Source organism: Choloepus didactylus, chromosome 1 (genome assembly GCF_015220235.1).
Source record: "Choloepus didactylus isolate mChoDid1 chromosome 1, mChoDid1.pri, whole genome shotgun sequence".
NCBI lineage: Eukaryota > Metazoa > Chordata > Mammalia > Pilosa > Megalonychidae > Choloepus > Choloepus didactylus.
In genome coordinates, this window is record NC_051307.1 from 88,425,555 (window position 1) to 88,451,043 (window position 25,489).

The 25,489-nt window shown below is 35.6% G+C and overlaps 1 protein-coding gene across 5 annotated transcripts in view; it reads right to left on the minus strand.

Moving 5' to 3' along the window:
• IQCB1 (IQ motif containing B1) overlaps positions 1-25,489 on the minus strand; it is a 123,208-nt gene that overhangs the window by 78,130 nt on the left and 19,589 nt on the right. For all 5 annotated transcript variants that reach the window (XM_037836589.1, XM_037836581.1, XM_037836572.1 and 2 more), the window contains 2 exons: positions 2,748-2,926; positions 155-264 (listed from right to left, as the gene is read on the minus strand). In XM_037836589.1, coding sequence (XP_037692517.1) covers positions 155-264; positions 2,748-2,926 — 289 coding nt within the window. The remainder of the gene's footprint in view (positions 1-154; positions 265-2,747; positions 2,927-25,489) is intronic.

Here is a 25,489-nt window from a genome sequence, read left to right on the forward strand (position 1 = left end):
ATTATGTTTGTGGGTAACCTGAACCGCAGACTATTTTCTGAGGAAGCATTTTACTTAAAGTATTAAAAGAAAGAAAGTTAGGAAAATTTAAGGAAAACTGAGGTTCAATTAAGTTGGTTGGTAAATATCACAAATTATTTTTAAAATTTAATACCTGCTCTTCTTCTTCCTGATGGACCTTAGGATTTAACAGGCCAAGGAGTTGTCTAAGTTCTTGACTAAATTCTGACCCAGTTTCCTGTTTATTTAGTAGACTTCTGAGTCCTGAAATGGAAAAACAAAGGTACAAATATTAATAATAAAACAATTTGATTATCTAATTATATTAATTTGAGGTTAAAAAGTCAGATTTAGAAACAAATGAACATAAGATCAATCACATGATTTCTTTTCTCCTTTTCTCAAAGACACACAGGCTGAGGTCTTTAGGATATTCCTCTGTCCTAAGAATTCTCATATGCTCACCTGTGAGATCTGATACAAAATTTGTCTGTCTAGTCAATCTTTTTAATTAAAAAAAGGGGGAGTAGAATCACTGCACTAACTCAAAGGGTAGGGATATATGTTTCCTTTTCTGTTTGAGCATAAATACCTAAAACTAAAACATTTTAAAAAAAGATAATAAATTATTATAAACATATCCTCAGTAAATGTCTACCCCATAGAAATACTTAATTAGGTTATTATCCATTATTAATTGAGAGGTTATTACTAAATCAAATATATAGTATCATTAATTTGGGGACAAATCCACAGGTTCCCAAGCAAATATTATAGAAGTGGTATAACACTAGGATACTGCATTTTCATCCCCAAAATAAGACAGAGTAGTGGTTATGATGGTTAGGTTCACGTGTCAACTTGGCCATGTGACGGTGCCCAGGTGTGTGGTCAAGCATGCACTGCCCAACTGTTACTGCAAGGACATTTGTGGCTGCTTGATAAACCAGAAGTCTGGTTTATTAAATCATCAGTGAATTGGCTGCAGCTGTAACAGATTACATTCAATGAAGGATGTGTCTTTCACAAAGAGAGAATGCAATCAGCTGGATTTAATCCAATCAATTGAAGACTTTTAAGTGAGACAGACAGAGGACCTTCACTTCTTCGGCTAACCAGTAAAGCGTATCCTGAAGAGTTCATCGAAGTTGCCAGTTTGTTCCTGAGGAGTTCATCCAACATCTTCATTGGAGTTGCCAGTTTGCTGCCTGCCCTACGGACTCATGCATACCCACAGTCACATGAGACTTTTATAAAATCTTATATTTACAGATATCTCTTGTTGATTCTGTTTCCCTAGAGAATCCTAACTAATACAGTGGTATAGGAACAAAATATTTCCAGGGCATGTTGGAATAATGCATTATAATATATCTATTCAGTATAAATAAGCAAGGTAAAAATGGCCCTGTATTGTACAATTGGGGAAGATGTCATATGTATTTTTCCATGCCTTATATTTTCTTCAAGACCCAAGTTCTCAGCAGTATTATAAGATATATTGGGGAACTTAAATAAGTTCTGCTATTGAGATAAGAATCAAAGAAAGGAAGAAGGATTGTTAAGGTGAAATTCCTTTATAATGAACTCTGTTGGACAATCACATTTCTGTAGTAAAGGAATCTGATTACCGAATCTAAAAATGTGTATTTGCCACAATATCAACTAGAGAATTCTATTACTTGCACTTTCTTTCCCTGTCTATTCCTATAATAAATAATTACAATGTCCACAGTAAGGATTGAGGCAAAGTAAGTTACTAAAGTGTGTTTCAAATCATCAGGAATGATTAAAACCCATTCTAATTGTTTTGGTATTAAATTCATTGTATTATATGCTAATCTTTAAAAATCCCAATACAACCCCTTATTTATAAATATATTTAATCAATTAGAAATCCATTTTCTGACCATGTTGAATTAAAAAATGTTTTGTAATTAATACAAGGCTCTGGTCACCAGAGAAACAAAACAAAGTTAACATGTTTTGCTTGGCAATTGAAAAAAAAACACACTATCTGTGTGATCTTGGGTAAATTACCTAAAATTTCCATATCTGTTTCCAGCTCTATCAAATGAAGATATGAGTACCTCCATAACAAGGGTGCGATGAAGATTCAATGTTTTAAATGCATGTGAAGTAGGTAGATGCAAGTACATGCAAATAAATATTTTAATGCATGCAAGTATATAGCATAACGGTCAATTAAATGGAAGCTATTATACAAGGAATGCTAAAACACTGAGTCTTGTATTTCTCAAAATTTCTGACTTTTTATTCATATATGTGTTTGGTATTGGAAGAAAGATATTTGTTGTTGTTTGTTTTTTGAGGGAAGGCAGTGAAGGAGTTAAGAGTAATTATTAATTTATTTAAGAACAAAAGGACTATCAACCCTGAAGCACACTTCTATTTTCTCCACTAAAGTTAGTCTTGATAAGGTCACCCATCTTTTTGGCCATTATTTTACTATGCCTCATGGCATATTCTACATACAACCTTTTTGCCACAGAGGGAATAAATATTCATTGTAATCTCATGAACAAAGTACCATATAGCATCTGCTAAGACCCAAAGATAGCTTGATTACATAAAGACTTTTTCCTGAATTGCTATCTGTTATGATAGGGTTGTATCTGCACACTTCAGTTACTCACTTTGCAAAAACATTAATTTTGCTTTTCAGAAAAGATTAATAAAAACGTTCTTTTTGAGAATTCTAAGAAAAGAAAGCACATATGCACTACCTTTATAGCAGGCACTTAATCTCAGGAAAATCAAAATTTCCTGATGGGATTCAGCCATCAACAGCAGGAGCTTTGTAGCAGTACTTCTTATGTCTGGACTAGGAGTTGATACAAGCTTGAAAACAACTTCATCTAAAATTGAATGCAGGGTTTTTCCTTCTATTCTGAGTAAATCACCACTATTAGAACAAAATAAAATATAAAGACTATATCATTACCAATTCATGCATAGGTATCACAACAAATTAAACATAAAAGACTAAGTAACTTGATGCCTGACTGTAGTTTGATCCAAGAAGGTAAACAATTCTTTAAACATATAGCTTGATTCCAAGAACACATCAAATGAAATTAATTAATATTCACTGAATTCCTACTGTGTGCAAAGCACTATGCTAGGTACAATAGAGAACAGAGTGTAGCAAAGAGCCATCTCCTCAGAGAACCCTGCAATCAAATCGAGGAGGAAAGGAAAGTGTGAAAAATATTAAATAAAAGTGATTCAAAACCTTCAAGACAACAATAAGAGGAAAATCACAAGATAATATTTATTTGCTAAATGATGTATGAAGACAAAAATGCTATAGGAATTCAATTATCATGTGCTTAATACAAAAGGAACTTAATCTTTCTTTTGTTTTTTTCTTCATTATTCTAACAAATTAATCTTGCATTACTGATGTATGAAAAATTATCCAAAACTTAGAAATAACCAAAAGGAATTACTGGGTGTTCTTTTATGCACATCACTGAGTCACCTTTGTGTGACTCGATTTACTACTGTTTATAATATTTTACAATTCTATAAAAATAGATTGGCTTGTAGAAAACTGATAATGCCAATAATTCTTATGTAATAGCAATGCAAATAGATTCTTATCCAAAAGCAATGCACATGATTTCTGTTCAGTAGAAAGGGTAACCTTAAAGGTTACTATGTATTGCTTTTAAGATATTAACCAGCTTTTTTCCCCTCCTGCCTTCACAACCTCAAAACAAAATGAGTTGCTCCATGGTCAATTTCTTCAACTCAATGGAATTCCAGGAACACACCAAAATATGTGGTCCTTTCTCTTAAAAGAAAGTTTGAATTATTTCTCATTAACAAGGAAAAGAACTGCTGCTACTTAAAAGACTGTAATGAAAAAATTTTTTTTTATTAGAGAAGACGTGGGTTTACAGACCAATCATGCATAAAATACAGGATTCCCATACACCACCCCACCACCAATACCTTGCATTGGTGTGGAACACTTTTTGTAATTGTACTATTTTTTTAAAAAACAGTGGTTACCTTTGTTACAATTGGTGAAAAATTATTACAGTAGTACTTTTTTTTGATAAAGTTAAAAAAAACAATAAATGAGTGTGAAAAAAAGTAGATGAACAAAGGGAGGAGGAGAGGAATGGAGTGTTTTGGATGTTCTTTTTTATTCTAATTTTTATTTTATTTTTTGGAGTGATGAAGGTGTTTGGGGATTGATTTTGGTGATCAATGCACACCTATGAACAACTGATTGTACACTTTGAAAAAAAATAGTACTATTAACTACTGTCCGTAGTTTATATTAGGTATATTTTTTCCCATATACCACTCTATTAACACCTTGTATTAGTGTCATACATTTGTTACAATTCATGAAAGAATTCTTATATTTATACTATTAACCGTAGTCCCTCAAGACATTAACAAGTTTTGTGTCCATTGTTTGCTTGGTTTTGTTAGCATCTAGCACCCCAAAAAATCTCTGACATACCACTAGCCAGATATAAGCTGAGGAAAGAGACAGCTTAGGGACTAAAGCCTAGAGTTAACATTTTAAAATAATAAAACATAGAGTGTGCAATAACAGATTACAAGACAAACAAAGAAACAGGAAATGATGGCCCATCCAAAGGAAGAGTATAAAAATCCAGAAAACACCAATGAAGAAGCATGTTGGACAAAGACTTTAATAAAAAGATCTTCAATATGTTCAAGGAGATGAAGGAAAATACAGAGAAAGAACTTAAGGATATCAGCAATATAATGAATGAACAATATGAGAATCTCAATAAAGAGATAAGAAATTTTAAAAAGGAACCAAAGACCTATAGGAGTTGAAGACCACAATAATTGAAATGAAAAATACCAGGAGGGTTTCAAGAGCAGATTTGAGATGGCAGAAAGGAGGAAATCAGTGAACTCTAAGATAAGACTAATGAAATGAGTCAGGCTGAGATCCAGAAAGAAAAAAGAATTAGAAAAAGCAAAAAATAGTGTAAAAGAACCCTGGGACACCTACAAGCATACTAATATATGCTTATGAGAGTTCCAGAGCAGATGAAAGAGAGAAAGAAGAAGGAATAGTCAAAGAAATATTGACAAAAAATTTCCCAAATTTGGCAAAAGATGTGAATATGCAGATCAAAAAGCTCACTGAACACCAAACAGCATAAACTTGAAGAGAAATATGCCCAGACATATGGTGATCAAACCGTCAAACGAAAAGCAAAAGGAGGAGTTACAATCCTGCAAGAGAAAAGCAATGTAATATGTACAAGGAGTCCCAATTATATTAAATGCAGATTTCTCACCAGAAACCTGTTGTGGGAAAACAGTGACCAAACAAGAATTTTTTATCTGGTGAGACAGCTTTTCAGCTGTCTTTTTTCTTTTTCTTTTTCTTTTGTCTCCCTACCTTCTTTGACTCTTCCTCCTTCTTTGTGGAAGAAATGGAGATGTCCTTATATAGATAGTGATGATGATGGTGAATGCATAAATGTGTGATTATACAGGGAACCATCGATTGTTTACTTAGGACGGAATGTATGGTGTGTGAACAAAACTGTCTTAAAAAAAAACGGATTGATGAAGAAAACTTCAGGGCACTATATTGAGTGAAATAAGTCAGACACTAAAGGACAAATATTGTATGGTCTCATTGATATGAACTAATTATAATATGTAAACTTATAGACATGAAATGTAAGTTACCAGGAAATAGAACAAGGCTAAAGAATGGGGAGCAGTGTCTTATTATGAGCAGAATGTTTAACTAGGTTGAACTTAAGTGTTTGGAAATGGACACAGGTTGACAGTAGGCATGTCATTGTGAGAATAACTAACAGTGCTGAATGGTGTGTGAATGTGGTGGAAAGGGGAAGCTTAGAGTCATGTATGTCACCAAAAGGAAAGTTGGAGGTTAAAATATGGGACTGTATAAAACAGAGAATCTTGTGGTGGACAATGTCTCTGATTAACCATACAAATGTTAGAAATTCATGAAATTCTAATAGAAATTTCATGAACTAGAACAAATATATGACACTGTAACTAGAAATTAATAATAGAGGGGTATACAGGGAAAAATACACCTATTGCAAATTATGTACTACAATTAGTATTTAACATTCTTTCATCAACGGCAACAAATGTTTTTACCAACACTATGAGTCAATAATGGAGGGGGGGTGGTGGTTAGGAGTATGGGAGGATTTGAGTTTCCTTTTTTCTCTTTATTTCTTTTCTAGAGAAATGAAAATGTTCTAAAAATTGAAAAAAAATTAATTGTGATGATGGATGCACAGCTGTATGATGGTACCATGGGCAACTGATTGTGCACATTGGATCTTTGGATGATTGTATGGTATTTGAACAATCTCAATAAAATTAAATTTAAAAAAATGAGGGAGAGATTAAAACATTCCCAGATAAACCAAATTTGAGGGGGCTTATTACCACTAGATCAGCACTCCAATCAATGCTAAAAGGAGTTCTACAGACTGAAAGTAAAGAATACTAGACAGTGGATCAAAGAGGAATAAAGAAAAAAAGACCACTGGTAAGGTAACGATTTGGGTAATTATAAATGCCAGTACTATTGTACTGAACTTCTTGGTATGTAACTCCACTTCTTACTTCATATATGTAATAAATTACACATGCATGCAATATGAAAATCTATGGTTTTGGACATAAATGTAAAGATATATGTAACAGGTAACAAAAAATGGGAGGGGTGTAGGAATAGTGTATAAGTATATGCTATTGAAATTAAGTTGATATAAAATAAAAAATGAATGTTATGTATATATAGAATGTTAAATGTTAATTCCCCATGGTAACCACAAAGAAAATATATGAAAAACATATCCAGAAAGAAATGAGAACAGACTTAATATGGTACAATACAAAAAATCAAATAAATATGAAAGTAGGCATTAATGGAAGAATTGAGGGAAAAAACAAGGTATAAGACTTGAAAGATTAAACAGCAAAATGGCAGAAAAAGTCCTGCATTAAAAGTAGTTACTTTAAATGTAAATGGATTAAAGTCTCCAGTCAAAAGGCAAAGATTCGCAGAACGGATTTTAAAAAAAAAAGCAGGATACAACTATATAATGTTCACAAGAGACTCACAATAAATTCAAAGACATAAACAGGTTGAAAAAAACACACCATGCAAGATGTAACCAAATGAGAGCTGGGGTAGCTATACTAATATCAGATTAAATAGACTTTAAATCCAAAACGGTCACAAGGGAAAAGGAAGGTCATTATATACTGATGAAGGGGTCCATTCAACAGGAAGGCATTACAATTATAAATATACATGCACCTAACATCAGAATCTCAAAATATATGAAAATATTGACAGATTGGAGGAGAGAAATTGACTGTTCTGTATTAATAGCTGGAGACCTTAATACACCGCATCCAATAATGGATAGAGCCTCCAGTCAGAGATCAATAAGGAAACAGAAGACTGGAAAGAAATTCTCAAACAACTAGACCTAACAGACATATATAGAACAATTCACCCAACAGCAGCAGAATACACATTCTTCTCTAGCGCACATGGATCATTCTTCAATACAGATCATATGTTAGGTCACAAAACAAATCTCAATAAATTAAAAAATACTGAAATCATACAATGTATCTTCTCTAACCACAACAGAATGAGGCTAGACATGAATAACAGAAGAAATGGGAAATTTTTAAAAATTAAACAACTCACCCTAAAGCAACCAATGGGTCAAGGAAGAAATCTTAAGGGAAACTAGGATATATATCAAGGTGAATAAAAGTGAAAACAAGCAAACCAAAACCTATGGGATGCAGCAAAGGCAGTGCTGAGAAGCAAATTTATAGCTCTAAATTCTTATATTAAAAAAGAATAAAGAAGTCAAATTAAAGAACTAACATCACAACTGGGGGATTTAAAAAAGAACAAATCCAAAGCAAGCAGAAGGAAGGAAATAATGAAGATTAGAGTGGAGTTAAAGGGGAAGGAGAATAAAGATCAATAATTGACAAACCTTTAGCTAGACTGACAAAGAAAAAAAGAGAGAGGACACAAATAACTAAAATCAGAAATGAAAAGGGGGGACATTACTACCAACCCCAGAGAAATAAAAAGGACTATAAAAGGATACTACACACCAACATATTAGATAACCTTATGAGATAAAATGGACAAATTTCTAGAAACCTACACTAACTCAAAAAGAAACAGAAAATCTCAACAAACCAAAAACTGGAAAGAGATTTAATTTCATCAAAATCCTCCTAACAATATAAAGCCCAGGATCAGATGGCTTCATAGGGGAATTTTACCAGCATTTCAAGAAGAAGTAACACAAATCCTGCTCAAACTCTTCAAAAAATTGAAGAGAAGAGAACACTCCCTAACTCATTCTAGGAGGCCAACATCACCCTCCTACCAAGTCAGATAAAGATACTACTAGAAAAAATTACAGATCAGTATCTCTTATGAACATAGATGCAAAAATCCTCAACAATATTCCAGCAAACCAAATCAAACAACACATTAAAAGAATTGTACCCACTGATCAAGTGGGATTTATTCCGGGTATGCAAGGGTTGGTGAACATAAGAAAATCAATTATTGTAAACACACCACATTAGCAAAATGAAGGGGGGAAAAACACATGAACATCTCAATTGATGCAGAAAAGGCATTTGACAAAACCCAGTGCCCTTTCTTGATAAAAACACTTAGAACATTAGCAATAGAAGGAAACTTCCTCAACATGATAGACAGCATATAGGAAAGACCCATTGCTAACATCACCCTCAATTGTGAAAGACTAAATCTTTTCCTCTAAGATCAGAAACAAGACAAGGATGCCCACTGTCCCCCACTGTTATTCAACATTTACTGGAACTTCTAGTCAGATCAATCAGGCAAGAAAAAGAAATAAAAAGCATCCAAATTGTTAAGAACAGAATAAACTTTCCATATTTGCAGATGATATGCTCCAAAATACAGAGAATCCTGAAAAATCCACAACAAAGTTCCTAGAGCTAATTAAGGAATTGAGCAAAGTGGCTGGTACCAGATCAACAACCAGAAGTCATTAGTAATGACTCTGGTGACCTAAAAGTCACCAATAATGAACAATCTGAAGAAATGAAGGAAAAAAAAAATCCATTTACAATAGCAAATAAAAGATTCAATTATCTAGGAATAAATCTAACCAAGAATCTAAAGGACCTTGTGCACAGGAAACTAGAGAACATTGCAAAAAGAAATCAAATGACTAAATAAATGAGAAGACATTCTATGTTCATGGATTGGAGGACAAAATGTTAAGATGTCAATTCTACCCAAAGTGATTTACAGATTCAACACAATCCCAATCAAAATTTCAGCAGTCTTATTTGCAGAAATGGAAAAGCCAATAATCAAATTTATATGGAAGGGTAAGGGGCCCCAAATTGCCAAGGTCATATTGAGAAAGAAGAATGAAGTTGCAGGTCACACTTCCTGATCTTAAAACTTATTACAAAGTCACAGTAATCAAAACAGCACATGACTGGCACAAGTACAGATGTAGATACCAATGGAAATGAATTGAGAGTCAGAAAACAACTGTCACATATATGGCAAATTGATTTTTTAATATGGTTCAAGTCCACTCAGTTGGGAAAAAATAGTCTCGTCAACAAAAGTGCTGGGAAAACTAGACGTCCACATGCAAAAAAAAATGAAGGTACACTCTTATCTCACACCATATACAAAACTCATCTCAACATGGATCAAAGACCTAATATAAGAACTAAAACTATAAAACTCCTAGAAGAAAACATACAGAAGCAACTTCAAGACCTAGTGTCAGACACTGGATTCTCAGACTTCACATCCAAAACACATGCAGCACAGGAAAAAATAGATAAATGGAACCTTATCAAAATAAAAATACCTTTTATGCACCAAAGAACTCTGCCATGAAAGTAAAATGGTAACCTACATAATGGGAAAAGTATATTTGTAAATCACACATTCAAGACGAGTTTAATATCCAGAATATAAAAAGAAATATACCAAAGATATGTGCAGCTTGCTCACATGTGTTCAGAGGACAGAGCAATACATGGTGGATGATAGACAAGGAGGGAGAGAAGGAGGGAGAGAGGGAGGGAAAGAAAGAAATGGTGGCGTGACAGGATGTTAAAGGTGGTGGATCGGGGTATTGGGGGAGGGGAGTCGGGATATGATGGAGTTCTATGTATGGGGTTTGTACTGTTTTTGCAACTCTTCCTGTAAGACTGAATTTATTTCAAAATAAAATCTATTAAATAAAAAAAAAAAAGAAATATACAACTCAACAACAAAAAGACAAGCAACCCAATTTAAAAATGGGTATAAGATTTGAATAGATATTTCTCCAAAAAAGATATACAAATGTAAAAACAACAACAACAACAAAACCAACTGAAAACATGCTCAACATCATTGGTCATTAGGGAAATGCAAATCGATATCACAATGAGATACCATTTCAAACCCACTAGAATGGCTACTATTTAAAAAAAGGGAAAATTATACATGTTGAGGATATGGAGAAATAGGAGCACTCATTCACTGCTGGTGAGAATGTAAAATGGTGCAGCCACTGTGGAAGAGTATTTGGAGGTTCCTCAGAAAATGAAGTATATGACTTGGAAATCCCAATTCTAGGTATATATGCAAAATAATTGAAAGCATGGACAAGAACACATATTTGCATACAGATGCTCATAGAGACCTGATTCACAATTGTCAAAAGATGGATACAATCTAAGTGCCCATCAACTGATGAATGCATAAACAAAATGTGGCATATACATATAATGGAATATTATTAAACTGTGAAAACAATGAAATTCTGATACATACGATAACATGGATGAACCCTGAAGATACCACATTGCATGCAATAAGCCAGATACAACAGGGCAAATATTGTAGGACCTCACTGATATGAAATAAGTAGAATAAGAAAATTCACAGAATCAGAAACTAGAATATAGGTTAGCAGGACATGGGGTGGGGATGGGTAATGGGAAATTAATGCTTTAATTGTAGAGATGTTTCTATTTGGGATGACAGAAAAGTTTTGGTAAGGGATGGTGGTGACAGCACAATTTTGTGAATGTAATTAAAACCATTGAACTATATATTTGATTGTGACTAAAAGGGAAAGTTTTGGGTTATATATATGTTACTAGAATGAAAAAGTCCATAGGACTGTACAGCACAGTGAACCTTACGGTGAACCATGGACTACAGGTAATAGTACAATTATAAAAATGTTCTTTCATCAATTTCAACAAATGTACCACATAATAGGGTAGTTTTTGGAAACTATTTTATGCATGTTTTTTTTTTTTGTCTTTGTTTTTGTTTTTTTTTTTGCAAAACTACAACTTCTCTTTAAAAAAATAAAAAATCAATCGACCATAGATGTGAGGGTTTATTTGCGAACTCTTAATTCAATTTCATTATTCTATATGCCTGTCTTTGTGCCAGTATCATGCTGTTTTGAGCACCATAGCTTTGTGATAAGTTAAGTCCTCCAACTTTGTTCTTTTTCAAGATGTTTTTGGCTCTTTGGGGACTCTTTCTCTTCCATCTGAATTTGATGATAGGCTTTTCCATTTCTGCAAAGAAGGCTACTGGAATTCTGATTTGGATTGTGTTCATGTGCAAATCACTTTGGGTATAACTGACATACTAACAATATTTTGACTGTTCCTTTTATTGTATCCCACATGAAAACATTCAAGTTCTGATTTTTAAAAAAATTTTAATAGCTTTATTGAAGTATAACTGATACACAATAAACTGCACAGGTTTAAAGAGTATTATTTGGTTAAGCTCTGACTTGTTTCACTGCCACAACCAAGATAATGAATATATCCATCATCCCCCAAATTTTCCTTGTGCCTTTTTCTAGTCCTTCTCTTGGCCCTCCCAGACACCCCATCCTCAGGCAACCATTGATTGTCTTTCTGTCAGTATCAATTAATTTGCTATTGATGCCCTATTTTCTAGAATTTTATATAAATGGAACCATACCATATGTATTCTTTTGCCTGCTTGTTTTTGCTCAGTACAATTATTTTGATATTCATTTGTGTTGTCACATGTATGAAAAATTCATTCTTTTTTAATGCTGGTAGTATTCTATTGCATGGATAAACTACAGTGATTTCTACACTTTGGCTATTACAAATAATGCTGCCATGAACATTTGTGTTCAAGTCTTTGAGCAAATATCTGGGAGTGAAAAAGCTGGATAGTACGGTAGGTGTATGTTTACCCTTTTAAGAAACTGCCAATCTGTTTTCAAAAGTGGTTGTACAAGTTTTACATTCTCACCTGCAGTATATGAGAGATCCAGTTCCTCCACATTTTTATTAGTTGCTTCTCATTCACCTGTTGGTAAGGAAGGGATTGCTACCCCCACAGTTATGGGGAGAGCCAAACATATGACACCCAATACTGGACAGATGAAATCAACAACATTTATTAGTCACAAATACTCAAAGCCTGGGAGAGAAGACACAGCACGCCATATAGGGCCACAGAGAGCTTGCATTTGGGAACAGAGTGAACAACAAGGAGCTATGGGAGGCAGGCTTTGTAGCATTAAGATGATGGGGTGCCCCTGCTTCCCATGGGGTGACATGATTGGCTTGTTTGACTAGTTCCTTGGGCTTTCAGAGAACTGAGACCTGCTACTGAGGGAACTGTACCTGCTCCATTGGATAACGGTGGTGATTTGGCTAGTGGGCTTATGTTCCAGAGCTGAATGGGAAAGGGAAGTTGTAGTTAGGTGATCTGAGGCCTTTGGATGTCAAGGCAGCACATAATGTTGGTCCTTAATTTTAGGCCTTATATAACACTCATTAAACTTGAGTCAGTATTTTAAATTTTAGCCATTTTAATAGTTGTCTAGTGATATCTTCCTAATGACTAATCTTGCTAACTATCTTTTCATTTGCTTACCTGTCATCCATATATTTTCCTTTTCATAAAAGTGTCAGTTCAAATCTTTTGCCCATTTTTCAAACTGGGTTGTTTTTTATTATTGAATTTTGAGGGTTCTTCATATAATTGGGATATAAGTACTGAATAAGATACATGCTTTAGAAGTGTTTTCTCCCATTTGGTGGCTTGCTTTTTCATCTTCTTAATAGTGTCTTTTGAAGAGCAGATGGTTTTAATTTGATGAAGCCCAATTTATCAATTTCTTATTTTATGGATTGTACTTTTGGTGTCATATATAAGAATCTAAGAAATATTTGTTGAGCCCAAGGTTATAAAGTTATAAGGTTGTGAAGGTTAAGTTCATGAGTCAACCTGGCTAGGTTATAGTATCCCGTTGTTTGGTCAAGCAAGTACTGCCTGATTGTTATTGTGAGAATATGTCATGAATTTTAAATCATCAGTAAGTTGATTGTATCCATGGCTGATTACATGTACAATCAGCTGAAGAGACTGACTTCAACAAGGAGAGAGGTCTCATTCAATCAGTTGAAGGCCTTAAAGGAAGAACTGATGATTTCAGCAGTCTGAAGGAAGAATTTCCATCTCTACTTCAGCCAGCTTGCTTCTCCTGGAGAATTCATGGAAAACCTTCACTGGAGTTCCTTGCTGGTAGCCAGCCCTACAAAGTCGGACTTGCCCATTGCCACAGTCATATGAACCAATTTTTATTATACATAATTATATCACCCAGTGATATCCATTGTCCCACCACCATTTAAAAAAAAAACACACACATTCTTTTGCCACTGGATGGCCTTTACACCTCTGTTCAAAATCAATTGTTATGTATGTGTGATATATCTGGATACTCTGTTCCACTGATATATTTGTATATTTTTGTACCAATACCACATTGTTCTAATTAATTACTTTAACCTTATAAAGAAGTCTTAAAATAGGTAGTGTTATTCTTCAACTTTGTTCTTCACTTTAAAAGTTGGTTAGATTCTTTGATTTCAACACAAATTGTAGAATCAGCTTGTCTATATCTATGAAAATGGAATGTTGATTGGTATGTGTTTAAATATACATTAATCTGGTGAGAATTGAGACCTTAACAATATTGTGCCTTCAACTTATCAACAGGGTATATTTTTCCATTTATTTAGTATTTTTAAATTTCTCTCAGCAATATTTTGCAGTTTTCAGTTAATAGGTCTTTCACATCTTTTGTCAGATTTAACTGTACATATTTCATATTTTTATGATACTGTAAAATGGCAATTTTTTAAAAAATTTCAATTTCTGAGTATTAATTGATGGATACAGAAATTCAATTTATATTTTTATACTGATTTTGTCTCCTACCACCTTTTTAAAATCACTAAGAATACAAAAAGTTTTATTTCTATCTTCCATTCTGGATAACTTTTCTTTTTCTTGCCTGACCATGCTGGCTGGAGTATCCAGTACAATACTGAATAAAAGTGAGAGATTTCACCATTAATTATGATATTAACTGTAGGATTTCCCTGGATGCCCTTCATTAGGCTGAGGAAATGTGCTTCTACTCCTACTTTCCTGAGAGTTTTTAAAAATCATGAATGGATGTTGGATTTTCTCAAATGCTTTTCTGCATCTGCTGCTATGATGATAAGGTTTTTCATTTTCAGTTTGTTAATATGATGACTTACATTTATTGATCTTAGAATATTAAGCCAGCATTGCATTCCTAGAAGAACCTAATTCATTCATTACGTATCAACCTTTTAATATATGCTGGATTTGATTTGCTAAAATTTTGTTCAGACATTTTGCGTCTATGTTCCTGAGTATATTGGTGAGCAGTTTTCTTTTCTTGTAGTGTCTTTCTCTGGTATTGGTATCAGTGCTGACCTTATATAATGACTTGGGAAGTATTTCCTCTTCTTCAATTTTTGGGAAGAGTTTGTTTAGGATTATTGAGTTTTTTTTCCTTAAATAGTTAGTAGAACTTACCATTGAAGCCATACAAGCCTGGAGTTTCCTTTGTAGGAAGGTTTTTAGCTACAAATTCAATTTCTTTATAGCTATAGGGCTATACAGATTATCTATTGCTTCTTGAGTGAGTTTTTGTACTTTCTGTCTTTCAAAGAAATTGCCCATTTTATCTAATCTATCAAAATAAAAGCTTAAATTTGTTTATATTTTCCCCTTATTATATTTTTAATACCCGTAGACTGTTGTGATGTTACCTCTCTAATGTCTGATAATGGTAATTTGCATTCTCTTCTTTTTCCTGATCAGTCTTGCTACAAGTTTGATCTTCTCAAAAAGCCACCTTATAATTTCACTGATTTTCTCTATTGTTTTTGCTTCCTATTTCACTGATATCTGCTTTGAATTAGATCATTTCCTTTTTTTATCCTTACTTTGGATTTAATTTCTTTTTTTCTTTTGAATTTCTTAAGGTAGAGCTGAGGTCAATGATTTGATACCTTCCTTCTTTTCTAATATAGACATTTAGTGAAACAAAGTTTCCCTTATGTATTGATTCAGCTGCAACACAGAAATTCTAATATGTTCAGTTTTCATTTTCATTCTGTTCAAAATAAACTCTAATTTTCTTTTGATTTCTTCTTTGTCTTGTGGGTTATTTAGATGTGAGTTATTATTTCCCACTTATCTGGGATTTTTTCAGAGATCTTCCTGGTAATAGTTTCTAATTTAATTCCATTTGGGCCAGAGAACACATTTTGTATGACTTAAATCCTTCTAAATTTATTAAGGCTCATTTTATGGGACCAGAATATGGTATATCTTTATAAATGTTCCATTTACTTTTAAAAATATTGTGTATTCTGCTTAGAGTGTTCTAAAAACATCTAGCAGGTCAAAAACAAGACTAATATTGTTGTTCAAATCATTTATAGTCATACTAATTTTTGGTCTACTTGATCTATCAATTTTCAAAAGAGGGGTATTGACGTCTGTGCTGGTTTGAATGCATTATGTCCCCCAGAAAAAGCCATATTCCTTGAAGCAATCTTGTGGGGCAGACATATTAGTGGGGATTAAGTTGGAACATTAAGTTACATTGTTTGCATGGAAATGTGCCCCACCCAACTGTAGGTGATAACTCTGATGAGATAATTTCCACAGAGGCGAGGCGTGGCCCCACCCATTCAGGGTGGGCCTTGATCAGTGGAGCCATATAAATGAGCTGACAAACAGAAGGAACCCAGTGCAGCTGAGAGTGACATTTTGAAGAGGAGCTACAGCCAAGGACACTTTGAAGAAAGCACAGGAGCTGCAGATGAGAGACAGTTTGAAGACGGCCGCTGAAAGCAGACTCTTGCTCCAGAGAAGCTAAGAGAGGACAAATACCCCAAGTGCAACTAAGAGTGACATTTTTGAGCAACTGCAGCCTAGAGAGGAACCTGCTGGGGGAAAGCCATTATGAAACCAGACCTTTGGAGCAGACGTGAGCCACATGCCTTCCCAGCTAACAGAGGTTTTCTGGACACCATTGGCCATCCTCCAGTGAAAGTACCTGATTGTTGATGACTTACCTTGGACACTTTATGGCCTTGAGACTGTAACTTTGTAATCAAATAAACCCCTTTTATGAAAGCCGATCCATTTCTGGTGTTTTGCATTCTGACAGCATTAGCAAACTAGAACAACATCTTTCACTAAAATTAGTTTTTTCTATTACTCACTGCAGTTCTATCAGTTTTTGCGTATGTATTTTGAAGTTCTGTTAATAGGTCAATAATTGTTTAGGACTAGCACGTCTTGTGAATTGACCACTTCATTATTATGAAATAATCTTTATCACTGGTAATATTCTTTGCTCTGAAACCTACTTTGTTGGTTATTAATATATTCCAGTTTTCTTTTGACTAGTGTTAGCATGGTATATCTTTTTTTCATCCTTTTACTTTTAATCTCTTTTGTCTTTATATTTACAGTGCATTTCTTATAGCCTGCATGCAGTTGATTCCTTTTTTCTTTAAAGCCAATCTGTCAGTCTCTGCTTTTTAATTGGAGTTTTTCATTTACATTTAATACAGAGTTTCAAACCTATCACTTAGCTTTTACTTGTCCCATCTGTATAAAAACAGTACCTTTTAAAGAGATTTAAATAATTAGAAAAATAATCTTACATATTTACTCATGTAATTGTCATTTTTTTATATTCTCCATTACTTTGTGCAGAATCTTTTTCCTTCTAGTCAAAGGATTTCCTTAAACATTTCTCAAATGTTTCACAGTGATGAATTCTTTTAACAGTACTCGTAGTGTAGGTCTGATGATGATTTCTTAAAAACTACTTAGTCTTTGTTTTTGGAACACTTTTCTGGGTATAATAATATAGTTTGATTTCTTTTTCGTTCAGTAGTTTAATGATGTTGATCAACTATCTTTTTGCTTTCACTTTCTCATAAGAAAGTTGTTGTCTTCCTTGTGTTTATTCCTCTTCATATAAAATGTGTCTTTTTTCTCTAACTGCTTTTTTTAAAAATTTTTATTTTGAAATAAATTCAAACTTACAGGAACAGTTGCAAAAACAATACAAACCCCATACACAGAACTCCAGCATACCCCGACCCCCCTCCCCCAATACCCTGATCCACCAACTTTAACATCCTGCCACACCACAATTTCTTTCTTTCCCTCCCTCCCTGCCTCCCTCCGTATCTATCTTCCATCACCTACTGCTCTGTCTTCTGAACATATGAGAGCAAGCTGCACACATCATTGAACAAACAATATAATTCACATATACATTTCCCATGAACAAGAACATTCTTTCATGCAATCCCATTAAGCACAGCTAAGAAGTTCAAGAAATTCAACATTGATACAAAGGTTACATTCTATATTTCCTTTTTTTTTTTCTTATGTCCCAACTGTGTCCCTTTGAGCCTCCTGTCCTCCATCCTCAGATCCCATCCAGGAACATCCTTGGCATTTAATTGTCATTATCTATTTAGATTGTCATTTTTTTTTTTTTTTCAATTGTGGAAATATATATACAGCCTAAATCTTTCCATTCCACCCCCTCCCTAGCATTCCATTAGTGGGATTAATCACATTTAGAATGTTGTAATGCTATCACCTTCCCACCATCCATTACTAGAAATTTCCCTTCACCCCAAACAGAAACCCTACACTCATTCCTTAACTCCCCATTGCCCCTTCCCCCACTTCTCGTAACCCATACTCTACTTTTCTTCTCTATGATCATATTCTCTGATACTTTCTTTGTGTTTACCGTGGGGCTTAAATTTAACATCTTAAGTCTATCACAATCTTGTTTTCTTTGATACCAACTTAACTTCAATAGGACACATAAACTATATTCCTATACTCCTCCATTCCCCCATCTTTATGTAGTTGTCAAAAATTACATACTGTACACTGAATCCAAGACCACTGATTCATCATTTCAGTTTATGTATTTTAGATCTTGTAGGAAGTAAATAGTGGAGTTACAAATCAAAAATACAGTACTATTGGTATTTATAGTTACCATGTGATCTTTACCGGAAATCTTTATTTCTTCATGTGGTTTCAGTCAATTGTTTAGTGTCTCTTCCTTTCAGCCTGCACAATTCCCTTTAGCATTTCTTATAGGACTGATCTACTTCCTGGTGATGAAGTCCCTCAGCTTTTGATTATCCAGGAATGTTTTCATCTCCCCCTCATTTTTAACCTCCAAGTGTTTGTGAATTTTCTATGTCTCCGATGGTTAATGACTTCTATTTGTATTCCACTGTGGTCAGAGAATGTGCTTTGAATATACTTAATTGTTGTTTTTTTTTTAATTTACTGAGGCTTGTTTTACGTCCCAGCATATGGTCTATTCTGGAGAAAGATCCACGATCACTAGAGAAAAATGTGTGTCCTGGTGATTTGGGATGTAATGTTCTATATATGTCTGTTAAATTTCTCTCTCTCTCTCTCTCTCTCTCTCTCTCTCTCTCTCTCTCCTTTCTTTGTTTCTCTATTGGTAGGGCTCCCTTTAGTATCTGAAGTAGGGCAGGTCTTTCATTAGCAAAATCTCTCAGCATTTGTTTGTCTGTGAAAAATTTAAGCTCTCTCTCAAATTTGAAGGAGCGTTTTGCTGGATAAAGTATTCTTGGTTGGAAATTTTTCTCTCTCAGAATTTTAAATATGTCATGCCACTGTCTTATCACATCCATGGTGGCCGCTGAGTAGTCACTACTTAGTCTTATGTTGTTCCCTTTGTATGTGGTGAATTGCTTTTCTCTTGCTGCTTTCAGAATTTGCTCCTTCTCTTCAGTATTTGACAGTCTGATCAGAATATGTCTTGGAGTGGGTTTATTTGGATTTACTCTATTTGGAGTTCGCTGGGCATTTATGCTTTGTGTATTTATATTGTGTAGAAGGTTTGGGAAGTTTTCTCCAACAATTTCTTTGAATACTCTTTCTAGACCTTTACCCTTCTCTTCCCCTTCTGGGACACCAATGAGTCTTAAATTTGGATGTTTTATTTTATCTATCATATCCCTGAGATCCATTTCGATTTTTTTCTCCATTCTTTCTTTTGTTCTTTCATTTCCCGTTCTGTGGTTCTCGAAGATGCTGAGTCATTGTTCAGCTTCCTCTAGTCTTATAGTATGAGTACCCAGAATCTTTTTAAGTTGGTCAACAGTTTCTTTTATTTCCATAAGACCATCTTTTTTTTTTATTTACTCTTGCAAGTTCTTCTTTATGCTCCTCTAGGGTCTTCTTCATGTCCTTTATATCCTGTGCCATGCTCTCATTGTTTGTCTTTAGTTGTTTGATTAATTGCTCCAAGTACTGTGTTTCCTCAGATCTTTTGATTTGGATGTTTGGGTTTGGGTTCTCCATATCATCTGGTTTTAACATATGCTTTAAAATTTTCTGTTGTTTTTGGCCTCTTGGCATTTGCTTTACTTGATAGGGTTCTTTCAGAATATGAAAAACACCAATGTAATTTGTCAGACCTACAGCTTGGTGGCATACACTTTCTCTAACTAACCAGCAGACAGTGTTCACGAGTCACCTACTCCCCTCAAGTCAGTTCTCCCCAACTTTGTCTTTGTAGTGTGTGGGGGTCTCATTCTTGTGGGGTTCAACTGGTGTACCAAGTTTGGGTGTGTTGTTGGTGCTGTCCGCCCTGAATGAGGGGCATGTGTCTGAGCGGTTAGGGAAGCAGGGCAGCTTTAATAATCAAACCTCCCACGTGTTCCCAGAGATTTAAGGCTGTTGCAAGAGTCAGCCTTCATTTCAGTCTTGCCACAGATTGTCTCTGCTGCTGACCCACAAGTCCTTGGTATTGGCGTAGGGTCCCTAGGATTTCCAAGTGGGTCCCTGTTCTCAGCCGTGCTCTTCCAGGACCTCTGCTGAGGGAAGGCTGTGCCACATCACAAGTGTGCGCCGGCCCTCCAGGGAAGCCCTTGGCCGTTGGGCCATGCAGGGGCATTCCCAGCCTGCTGTAAAGATGGCTAAATGGGGTGTGTTAATTTCCCCCTTTCTGCATGGATCTGCCTTCCCAGCTCCAGGACAATTAGCTGTGGGTGCACTAAGGGCCACTGTCCACGGCCAATATTGTGCATGTGTGTGGTGCTGCAGGAAACACTCCCCGTCACACTGGGACCCTTGGCGTGGCTCTGGGCTGTGGCTCCGGCCCCGGGCAGAAGCGTCCCCAGCCTGCCGGGAAGATGGCTGCATTGGGCATGGTTTCTTTCTCCTTTTGGCTCCCCTCTGCCCTCCTGGCTCTGAGAGAATTAGCAGCGGGTGTGGGAAGGGCTATCTTCAAAGCCAGATATTAGGCATCGGCACAGTCCATTCCTGCCATGCTTCACTGCATCGTTCTCACTGCCGTATCTGCAGCCACTCACAGGTTTTTTGTTTTTGTTTTTGTTTTTGTTTTTTAAGAAGAACTAGTCCATCTCCAAACGCCAACCCACGGTTTCCCCACACCATAGCGCAGCCGCCAGACTTTCAGCTGGCTCACTCACTCATTAAAGAATGCAGACTCCCAGTTTCACCAAATGCACGGTCTCTGTGGATTTAGCAGACCTTGTCCAGCTGGTACATTGCCGGAACTGGTGTTCTGGGTCACTCTCTGGCTTTTACCTAGTATTTTTCACGGAGGTGTTTTTTTTGCCCTGTCTCACCTAGCTGCCATCTTAGGTTTCTTCTCTAACTGCTTTTAAGAGTTTTTCTTTATTACTTATTGTGAATACTTTATGATGTGCCTTAGTACATAGTTTCCTTCATATTTATTGTCCTTGGGGATTGTAGAGATTCTTGAGTTTGTGAATTTGTAATTGACATCAAATTTGGAAAACTTCCAGCTGTTACTTCTCCAAATACTTTTTCTGTCCTTACTCTCTCTCTATCAGGTACTCCAGTTACACATAAATAAGGCTTCTTGAAGTTGTCCAACAGTTCACTGGTGCACCTTTCTTTTTCTATGTTTTAGGATTCTTTTTTTCTGTTTAATTTTGGATAGTTTCCATCACTACGTCTGTTTTCAAATTCACTATTCTTCTGGATCTTAACCTGCTGTTAATCACAGCTAGTTTATTTTTCATTGCAGAAATTGTCGTTTCCATCTCCAGAAGCTTAATTTGAGTCTTTTTCATATCTTTCATGCTCTACTCAACTTTTTTAACATACAAAATACCATATAATAACTTTTCTGTAAATATCCTTTTCGGTAAATTCTACATCTCTAACAGTTTGACCAATTCATTCTTCTCTTTATGGATCCTGTTTTCCTTTTTCTTCACATGTCTGGTAATCTTGAATTGAATGCAAGACAATGAATTTACCTTGCTGGTTGCTGGATATTTTTCTATTTTAAAAATGTTCTTGAACTTGTTCTGGTTAAAGCTCTTTTAGTGCCATGGACAAGTCATTTACAATCAATGATTTCAATAAAATTGGTATAAGATTGGTAAGCTTCTGATTAAAAATTTAAAAGTAGTATTTTGTAAAACCAAGTTATCTGTTGATCTGTATATGTTCTGTAGCATAGTCATGACTGTAGCTCCTATTTGGACATTGTCAGTTTGTACCAAGTATAAGAAATGACCACTTTGTAATACTAAAAGAAGAGGGAAAAAAAAAAAAGAAAGATTCAAGCAAAGACTCTATAATGGCACAAATGGGATATTCTCATCCTTTTAAAGCTAAATCAAAGCATAGCCATTTCTGTTAAACTTCCTGCCTTTGTATACCCTACAATAAAGAAGACATTAAGATGCAGGCAGTTTCAATAACAAATGCAATTAAATTACTTGGAAATAGTTTGATCTTTTTGGTTCTTGCTTTAATGATTTGTTTGGATGGTCTGGAAGAATGCTCCATTTAGTGCTAATTATTCCCCACTACTGATGTGGAACTTTCCTGAGTACTCTGCCCAATGTCCTGTTATTCATGAGATTTCCAGTTTGCCTGTTGGTAACAGGCACTATTCCCAGCACTATTCCCAAGAAACGCCTGACACCATTCCTTTTAAACCTTTGGATTATTTTTTTGTTACTTTTATTCACATATATGTGCTCATCAGTGTTTGGCTGAATACATAAGGGGAACTGTCTGCAGATCTCTGGGCTTCTCTCTGTGTGTAGCTCTCTCTTGTCTTGTAAACTCTAGCCATGATGTTTTTCCCTAGACTCTCAGCTCTATCTTTTTAACTCAATATGCCTGGGATATCCCTCCCTGTGCCACAGTCTGGAATTTTAATGCTATAAGTTACGGCAACTGTAAGGCTTACATTGTTCATTTTTCTCAAGGTTCATTTTCTTTCACTGACTGATTTGTTTCTTGAAGACTGCTGTTTCATCTGTTATTTTGTTTTTATCTGCTGGGAGGGTCTATCCATCCCTGTTGTTCCATCTCAATCAGAAGTGAAGTCCTCAGGATTTTTTTTTTTAATTTTATTTTGAAATAAATTCAAACTTACAGGAACAGTTGCAAAAACAATACAAACCCCATACACAGCATATCCTGACCCCCCTCCCCCGATACGCCGATCCAACTTTAACATGCTGTCACACCGCCCTTTCTTTCTTTCCCTCCCTCCCTATCATCCATCATCTATTGCTCTGTCTTCCGAACCTATGAGAGCAAGCTGCACACATCCTTGAACAAACAATATAATTCACGGATACACTTCCCATGAACAAGAACATTCTTTTATGCAATCCTGTTAAGCGCAGCTAAGAAGTTCAAGAAATTCAACGTTGATACAAAGCTTACATTGTATATTTCCTTTTATTTTTTCCTTATGTCCCAACTGTGTCCCTTTCAGCCTCCTCACCTCTATCCTCAGATCCCATCCAGGATCATCCTTGGCATTCAATTGTCATCTATTTAGACTGTCTTTTTTTTTTTTTCTTCAATTGTGGAAACATATATACAGCCTAAATCTTCCCATTCCACCCCCTCCCTAGCATTCCATTAGTGGGATTAATCACATTTAGAATGTTGTAATGCTATCACCTTCTCACCATCCATTACTAGAAATTTCCCTTCACCTCAAACAGCAACCCTACACTCATTTCTTAACTCCCCATTGACCCTTCCCCCACTTCTCATAACCCATACTCTACTTTTCATCTCTATGGTCATATTCTCTGATAATCTGTTTGTGTTTACTGTGGGGCTTAAATTTAACCTCTTAAATCCATAACAATCTTGGTTTTCTTTGATACCAACTTAACTTCAATAGGACCCATAAACTATGTTACTATATTCCTCCATTCCCCCGCCTTTATACAGTTCTTGACAAATACTACATATTTTACATTGAGTCCAAAACCACTGATTTGTCATTAGAGTTTATGTATTTTATATCCTGTAGGAAGTAAATAGTGGCGTTACAAATCAAAAATTATTGACTTCTATTTGTATTCCATTGTGGTCAGAGAATGTGCTTTGAATATACTTAATTGTTTTTTTTTTTTTAATTTACTGAGGCTTGTTTTACGTCCCAGCATATGGTCTATTCTGGAGAAAGATCCACGATCACTAGAGAAAAATGTGTGTCCTGGTGATTTGGGATGTAATGTTCTATATATGTCTGTTAAATTTCTCTCTCTCTCTCTCTCTCCTTTCTTTGTTTCTCTATTGGTAGGGCTCCCTTTAGTATCTGAAGTAGGGCAGGTCTTTCATTAGCAAAATCTCTCAGCATTTGTTTGTCTGTGAAAAATTTAAGCACTCTCTCAAATTTGAAGGAGCGTTTTGCTGGATAAAGTATTCTTGGTTGGAAATTTTTCTCTCTCAGAATTTTAAATATGTCATGCCACTGTCTTATCACATCCATGGTGGCTGCTGAGTAGTCACTACTTAGTCTTATGTTGTTCTCTTTGTATGTGGTCAATTGCTTTTCTCTTGCTGCTTTCAGAACTTGCTCCTTCTCTTCAGTATTTGACAGTCTGATCAGAATATGTCTTGGAGTGGGTTTATTTGGATTTACTCTATTTGGAGTTTGCTGGGCATTTATGCTTTGTGTATTTATATTGTGTAGAAGGTTTGGGAAGTTTTCTCCAACAATTTCTTTGAATACTCTTTCTAGACCTTTACCCTTCTCTTCCCCTTCTGGGACTCCAATGAGTCTTAAATTTGGACGTTTTATTTTATCTATCATATCCCTGAGATCCTTTTTGATTTTTTCGATTTTTTTCTCCATTCTTTCTTTTGTTCTTTCATTTTCTGTTCTGTGGTCTTCTAGGATGCTGAGTTGTTGTTCAACTTCCTCTAATCTTGTATTATGAGTATTCAGAGTCTTTTTAATTTGGCTAACAGTTTCTTTTATTTCCATAAGATCTTCTATTTTTTTTTACTCTTGCAATTTCTTCTTTATGCTTTTCTAGGGTCTTCTTTATGCCCTTTATATCCTGTACCATGTTCTTCTTCAAGTCCTTTGTATCCTTTGCCATGCTCTCATTCTTTAACTGTAGTCTTTTGATTAATTATGCCAAGTACTGTGTCTCCTCCAATCGTTTGATTTGGGTGTTTGGGATTGGGTTCTGCATATCGTCTGGTTTTAGCAAACACTTTAAGATTTTCTGTTGGTTTTGGCCTCTTGGCATTTGCTTTGCTTGACAGCCGTGATCTTCTAGGTCCTCTGCTGAGGGAAGGCTGTGCTATGTCACAAGTGCATGCCTTCCCCCAAGGGAAGCCCCGGGCCGCCAGGCTGTGCAGGGGCACTCCCAGCCTGATGTAAAAATGGCTGAATGGGGCATCTCAACTCCCCCCTTTTCACCCAGCTCCGCCTTCCCAGCTCTGGGACAACTATCTGTGGGTGCACCCAAGGGCACTGTGCATGGCCGATATTGTGGCATGTGTGGGGTGCTGTGGGATACACTCCCCGTCAGACTGGGTTTCCTGGCACGGCTCTGGGCTGTGGGTACGGCCCCGGGCAGGAGTGCTGCCAGCACGCCGGGAAGCCGGCTGCAAGGGATGCGGTTTCTTTCTCCTTTTGGC